Source organism: Gekko japonicus, unplaced genomic scaffold, assembly GCF_001447785.1.
Source record: "Gekko japonicus isolate JY-2015 unplaced genomic scaffold, Gekko_japonicus_V1.1 scaffold95, whole genome shotgun sequence".
In the NCBI taxonomy this organism is placed as follows: Eukaryota; Metazoa; Chordata; class Lepidosauria; order Squamata; family Gekkonidae; genus Gekko; species Gekko japonicus.
Window position 1 is genome coordinate 1,514,754 of NW_015165237.1, and position 7,621 is coordinate 1,522,374.

Consider the following 7,621-nt stretch of genomic DNA (forward strand, 5'->3'; position numbering starts at 1 on the left):
GTGTGTGCTTGGAACAGAGCACAGGAGGTGTTTTGCTGCAGAATTAGAACGGGAAGTCCTGTACATCTTGGGTCCCACCATGCATGGCGGCCTGTTTGGTGAAATCTTGGTTTGGCACCTTCCTGAGACTGCCAAAACATAAGATGGTCACATACTTGGCAATAAATAGGCACCCAAGCTGTGCATGCCTCTTACGATGCAACAGGAAAGGGCAGCAGCCATTTAACAGTGCCCAGTTGTGAAGCAAGACCAAGACCCAATGAAGCTAATTGGGCCTTCAAGGCCAACCATTTTCTTAAGACTCTTACAGCAGCTCAAAGAAACAGAGCTCCAGCCTGGCTCCTGATCCAAATACCCTTGTGATTGTTTCACCTAATATTTCCAGCCATTGCTGGGAAGCTTATGAGAACATGTGTGGGTGAATTCAGTCATTGCCTACAAACAGCATTTTAATTGGTTTATTGTGAACATGTGTGATTACAAGCCTAGCATCTGCATCTTTTCAAAGCAACATTGGAGGCAGCCCTGGCTGCAAATACACTTAAGGAATGAGGAATTCGCAAATGTATCGTTTGAGGGTACGGCAAACTTGGTCGGCCCACTTTCCTTGAGCCGACTGAGAAAGCGAGATGCAATTTTCACGTTTCCCTCCATTGGGTTGTGAGCGATCCCAGTTGAAGTAGTTCAGAACCATTCCGTTGACATCAACAAACTTCCCCTCGTTGACCATATCAGTGACACCCAGCCAAAAATCCGCCACACCCGGCAGGCTCTTTTTGCCATAGTCTCGGAGTGCATTGGTTTCATCACCATCTCTGGGGATAGCAAGAGTGCCTCCCTTGGCTATACAGTCTTCATTTGCTTCATGGAAATGTTTGGCACCATCAGATGCCAGATAGCATTTCTTGTGGACTTTTGTTCCACGAAGACAGACTGTAAAAGGAAGAGAATTTAGCTCATCAGGACACGTGCGGCTCCTAGCAGGGCCAATTGTACCTCTATAGGACCATTGCAAGTCCAGAAAATGCTGCAGGAGCCCCCCACCCACCCAGGTACTGCAGTTATGATCTGAAACTGGGCACATGCATGCCTGAGAAACATGGATCTTCAGTTGGTGCAGAATGCTGCAGCCAGATATTGACTGGAATGTGTCATCAGGACCATATCACTCCAGTCCTGGCTCATCTGCACTGGCAATCTACCAACTCCACTCAGCTTGAAAGGTGGGTCCTTAACTTGACTTGCCTAACCTGGATGCATGGATCCTTCAAGGCTAGACTACTGTAATGCATTCTACATGGGTCTGCCCCTAAAGACTACCTCTGAAATTCCAATTGGTACGAAATGCCACAGCCTGGCTACTATTTGAGCTAAGTATTCATTACAGATCAGGTACTGGGGTCAATTCAAGGTTCTGATGATCATTTACAAACCCCTGAATGGCACTGGACCCACATGCCTACAGGGCCACCTCTCCTTCTATGTTCCGCTGCAACAGATTCACTCATCAGAGCAAAACCTCCTGAAGGTGCGACACTGCAAATGGGTAAAACTGCAACTGCCCATTCGTGCACACTCTCTGTGGTGACTCCCACATTAGGGGATGGCCTACCTGAGGCTATCATGGAGGTCCCACACTCCTCTCATTTTGCAGGATGTACAAAACACAATTGTTCAGGAGGGCTTTCTTATAAAAGGAGTAGAATTACAGTATAAGGGATCAGGTCAGAAAGTTACTGCTATAAGGGATAAACTCTTCTTACACTGAACATTTTGGTGGCTTAGACAACAATTCTTCACTCCCAGCCCCATTGTGTTATTTTGTTTGACTGGGGGTAGAGCCTGGGGAGGGTGGGGTATAGGGAGGGGAGGACATCAGCAGGAGTACACCCTCCAAAGCAGCCATTTCCTCCAGGGGGGTTGATCTCTGTCATCTGGAGATTAATTGTAATACCAGGAAATTGCCAGGCCCCACCTGGAGGTGGGTGGAGCTGCGGTGGCTCAAGTGGTTAAGATGCTGAACTGCAGGCTGTGGAAGGTCAGTAGTTCAGCAGTTCGAGACCCGGGTGCCGCAAGACGGGGTGAGCTCCCGTCTCTAGTTCCAGCTCCTGCCAACCTAGCAGTTCGAAAGCAAGAAATTGCAAGTAGATAAATAGGTACCACTTCGGTGGGAAGGTAACAGCGTTCCGTGTGCCTTGGTGTTTAGTCATGCCGGCCACATGACCACGGAAATGTCTTCGGGCAGCGCTGGCTCTTCGGCTTTGAAACGGACATGAGCACCGCAACCCTAGAGTTGGATTCGACTGGCTTTCGAGCAAGGGAACCTTTACCTTTACCTGGAGGTTGGCACCATGCGCAGGATGAGGAGGACAGGTGCTGCCTTGCCTTTCTGCCTCTATGCCTCACTGCCACATGAGGCATCTTCCTGCCTTCCTGTGGTGATGGGTGGCTTGGGCACCCTAGCCTAGGGCACCCAAAAGCCTTGTAGTGGCCCCGTGAGGGTTAGATTGGGAATAGAAGACTGGACCAAAGAGCTCCATAGCCATCTGCATTTTGAATCTGGGTTTGCACAGTCACATGAACACACTTGAAGCTGCGATATACTGCATCAGACCATCAATACTGTCTACTCAGACTGACTGTGGCTCTCCAGGGTCTCAGATAGAGGACTTTTCACAATACCTGCTGCCTGGTCTTATTTGCTGGAGATGCCAGGGATTGAACCTGGGACCTTCTGCATGCCAAACGGATGCTCTAACACTTTGCCATGGCCCCTCTCCTAACCTAACACTGTAAGCACTTTACCAAAATGTTGCTTAGACTGAGGAATTGAAATTATTTATAAGGCCTGGTGAAATCCCATTAGAAGGTTGTGTCACCTGACCTCTGCTGAACTGATAGCTTATTAATCTAAATATTTGTATGTCACCTTTCTTTTTGGTTCAGGGTAACTTACAATAATAGTTAAAATAAAACCAGAATAAAATAACAATTGCCCAATCTCTCCCTTCCTCCCCAGTTAAAAGATGCCTGCCAGTTCAAACCCCTCGGAAGCCCTGTCAAATAAGCAAGTCTTGCAGTGCCTCCTGAAGATCTCCCAGGAGGGCCCCCTCTCACCTCTTTAGGGAGCCCATTTGACAGGGCAGGAGCCAGGACAGAAAAGGCCCAGGCTCTGGAGAACGCCTGTGGTGTCGGTTAATGTAACTGGAACTCAGTCAGATACTCCATTTTGCCTATAATTCTTTCAGCTGTTTTTGTTTGGGAGGTGGAGCAGGGAAGCTAAAAATTACTTGGGACTGCTATTTAAACTATTTATGTTCAAAAAACAGTTCCCCTCAGCCTCACCACACTGGTTTCATGGTGTACTGCAGGGGAAAATGGATATTTGTATTGACATCAGAGTAGACCAAAATATCAGGAAATAGGTGTATACTTGGCCGTGCACCAAAGGCAAGGATCTGAAGGCCTTTTCATTGCTTAGGGCTAGAAAATGCCAAAATAAAGTTAACTGTGTATGAGGTAAGTCCAGCGCTTAGCAAATAAATGCAGGACAAAGTATCTAAAATGCTACTTAGAGGAAAACCCATTCTGAACATTCTGAATTTGTTTCCTTGAACAACTGACAAAAACTAATTCCAAGTGATTTAACACATTTTTCCAGTTTTAAGGGGATCGGGCTTTAATTTTTACAGGGATTAACCATCCAGGGTTAAGCACTTTGGAATCCTAGAGAATTTTAACATGGATAATGTGCTTTGGCCCTGCCCTGGATTGCTAGCCTTATCTTGTTGGATAGGAGCCCTGGTTAGTATCTGGATGGGAGAACAAGACAGAAAATTGTGTTGTGGGACTCCCGTTGCCTCTTCAAACATAAGTATATCGGAGTGTTGACATGAGCAGCCTGAATAGCTCTGACTAGCTCAAGCTCATCAGACGTTGGAAGCTAAGCAGGGTCAGCCCTAGTGAGTACTTAGATGGGAAAACACCCAGGAAGTCAGTGATAGTTATGCAGAGACAGGCAATGGCCAACCACCTCTGAACATCTTTTGCCTTGAAAACCCTACCCGGTGGCCATACGTTGGTTGTGACTTGACGGCACTTTCCACCACCAATGTGCTTTGAGTCTCCTATAAAAATCATAGGGACTTCTGATCGAAGTACATGTCACATGGGGAGATCTGTATGGGATCAGCCAATTTGTTCAAAGCAGCAGCAGCAGCGGTAAGTATAAAGGAATGCTCCATGCTTCCCCTCGTACATCGATTGTATGTACATTCACTGTAACTAGTGGACAGGGCTTCTATGTACAGGGTACATTAGATTTTTCTTCATGCTGGTGTAGAGTAACCAGGGCTCTACTGGTAGCAGGAGCTCCTTTGCATATTAGGCCACACACCCCTAGTGTAGCCAATCCTCCAAGAGCTTACAGTAGCCCCAGTAAGAAGAGCTCTGTAAGCTCTTGGAGGATTGGCTACACTAGGGGTGTGTGGCCTAATATGCAAAGGAGCTCCTGCTACCAGTAGAGCCCTGAGAGTAACTCTCATATTGCCTTCAACGCATCTATAGCACACATGTGATATAAACTCCACATCTACCCGGGTATTGGTCCCTGGTTCAATTTGTAAGGTGAATGTGTGTTGGCTCTTCCTTTACAAATTGATTTACACATGCACATGCAGGTTGTATGCACATTCGCTGTAACTTGTGAACCGGCCTAGTGACATGCTCTTGGTTGGGAGGAAGAGTTATGGAGAAAACCTGGATATTTGGGGGGGGGTGTGGAGCCTGGGGAGGATGGGGTCTGGAGAGGGGAGGGAACCTCAGCAAGGTATATTGTCATAGAGTCCACCTCCAAATCAACCATTTTCTCCAGGGGAACTGATTTTTGTCATCTGGAGATCAGTCGTCATTCCTGGAGATCTCTAGGCCCCACCTGGAGCCCTACTGGGAGGGAATGTGGTTGGTGGGAAGAAACATTTCACAGATACAGCTTCTCTAAATGTTCTTGCAGCAGAAAGAGAAGAAGAGCCAGTGGTACCTGTCTGAAGTGCTTGCATTTCTTTCAGGGAATTGACCTCTTGCCAAAGCTTGTCAATCTGACTCTTTAGGTCACCATTTTTCTCTGAAATAAGTCAGTAGAACAGAATCAACATATCTGCGTGCAATAAAATACATACATTTCCAATGCCACCCTAAGCCCACTTTCCTGGCAGTGACTAAGCCCCATTGGATAGACCTGAATAGGTTTCTGGGAAGACTTGCTTAAGGTGGCTCGCTTAGTTGTGGAGAGCAGTGCAGGAATGTTTCTACCATTTAACAAACTGGTTTCAAGAACTCTGGGAACTGCCATTGTATGAAGTGCTTGGGGGTTACTAATCTCTAGCAGAACTCTTAGCACTTTCATTAAATTACAAAGTCCCACATTTCTGTGCCAGTTGTACCCAAGAATGTGATACTGCCACACTCTTTCCCCATCTAGCCCTTCCTCTCCTGATCACCAAGGCTAGCAAGAAGAAAAATTTCCTGTCCCTTTAATAGAGGCTTAACATGTGGAAATAGGCTCATGAAGCTCTTCATGGCATGGAGGTAAGTAATATCATCTGGTAGACGGCATTCCATTAAAGCTTCTATTAAAGGGAGAGGACACCTTTTCTCCTGGTTGCTAGCAATTCTACCCAAGTCTCTGGCCAGGAAATTTTTTGAAGCTCCAAGTATATTCCAGGCTGGATTCTGGGTTGGAAAGGGAATGCTGGTTGGTGGAACACCAAGCAAGCCAGACTTTTGTTCCAAGTTGGCAGGCTGCCATGTGCATGAACCCCTACAAGTGTGCAAAGGTAGTACAGGTTCTACATCGGGTTCTGTGAGAATGCTTCATGTGGAAGCCAGAGAGATTTGTAAATTTTACCAGATATGCAAAGCAGTGGAAAAAACCTTTCAGTAATAATGACACTTTCCTAGTTTGTGTGTTCAGTTCTACCTCTTCCTCATATGACTATCTTCAAAAAACACCACTGAACTGCAAAAAAAAAAAAATTGTCCTGGAAAAGATTGGTGTCAGATGTAATATATCTTCATCCATCACATTGTGACACCAGATAGATGTATTGAATGGTGTAAATGCCAGACACCTCAGCTGAACGTTGCAGAACTCTGTAGGACCTGTGTGATAAATCCTCATTACAACTCACGGCAGATGGTTTAGCTTGTTCTCAAGTTCCTTGACCAGATGTTCACCAAATTTTGTCCTCCTTACACTGCATGGTATGTAATCAGAGATGACTGTGCCAGTTCTGTTTTCCCATACACCTGGGAAGCTGGTCAAATGGAGGACATGTCTCCATGCACATTTAGAATAAAGAACAACTCAAAGGTCTTGCAATGTTAAAACTCATTTCTGCAGAAGCATCCCAATTAGCAGCTCTGATGAGCTTGCTGAAGCTCAGATGGTACCAATCCAGATAAAGTTTTGCTGAAAGCAATAATATAATCAAGTCAGCCTTTATTGGCACATATCAGTAGAACTGAAAGCCATATAATAATTGTGCCACCATCACAACGAATGGCAACCCCTCATGGGGTTTTCAGGGCAAGAGAGAAGTAGGGGTGGTTTGCAATATACCTTCCTCTACATAGCAGCTCCGGTCTTCCTTTCCTCGGTGGTCTTCCACACAAGTACTGACCAGAGCTTCCCAGCTCTGACAAGCTTAGGCTAGTCAGGGGTATTCAGGCTGCTGAAAGCAATAGGATGCTATTAGAAGCCACTTTCCCTGGTGATCTCAAATGGACTCTAAGCATGACTAAGTTGCCCCCCCCCCAAAAAAAAATCAGGGACCATGTCTCTGTCAATTTCTGTGCAAACATAAGTGACATTCTCTTCAGGGCTCTGACGTGCTCCCACTCACAGAGCCATTGTACATATGGTACCATTAAAAGATCACAGACTATGGTGACCATAGAAGGCCCAAGCATTTTTGTTCATGGCCACACACTGCAGTGGCACCTCAGAGGCAGCTTCCACCACAAGGAATAACTAACCACTTGACAAGTCCTTTACATGAAGAGCCAGTGTGGTGCAATGGCAAAATATAAATAAATAAATACAACTTTCATTTATGCCGATCGTTAAGCATCATTTTCATCCACCCCCTTCCTGTTGCTTACCTTTCACCCTCCGCTTGCTGTGCTTCCTGGCTTTCGACTGTCCATTTGCCTGATCCAGCAAAAGCAGGGCAACCACCAGAAGGAAAATCAGAAATCCTGTTTGCGCCATGGCTGTTTCCAGACTGCGAGCGAGAACCTTCCCCGAGAGGCCCTTTCACTGCTCAGAAAGAGCTGGGCTGGGTTCAGCTTTATAGAAAGTCGAGCAGGGAACCTGGCTCAGTCCCTTGTTTACCAAATGAGCTAAAGCCTTCAGCTGGCTTCCACATAAGGTGCCTTCTTGTTCTCACTTCTCTTCCCAGACTTCTATTTCCTCTCAGTTCTGACCAATTACATGTCTCAGACTCACAGCCCAATGCTAAACCTGTTGACTCAGAAGACGTCCCCACTGAGTTGAAGGAGGCCAAGTTGCTTTAACAGGCTGTTTAGGATTACTGTCAGCCAAACTGTTGCAATTGGGACT

General features: G+C 46.2%; 1 protein-coding gene across 1 annotated transcript; it reads right to left on the minus strand.

The window, feature by feature from the left end:
* Window positions 1-423: 423 nt before the first annotated feature.
* Window positions 424-7,303, minus strand: CLEC3A (C-type lectin domain family 3 member A). The gene is made up of 3 exons (XM_015409963.1): window positions 7,162-7,303; window positions 5,039-5,122; window positions 424-933 (listed from the first exon to the last, which is right to left on the minus strand). The coding sequence occupies exons 1-3, from the start codon at window positions 7,268-7,270 to the stop codon at window positions 542-544; spliced, it is 585 nt and encodes a 194-aa protein (XP_015265449.1). The 5' UTR covers window positions 7,271-7,303; the 3' UTR covers window positions 424-541.
* Between the last annotated feature and the right edge of the window lie 318 nt (window positions 7,304-7,621).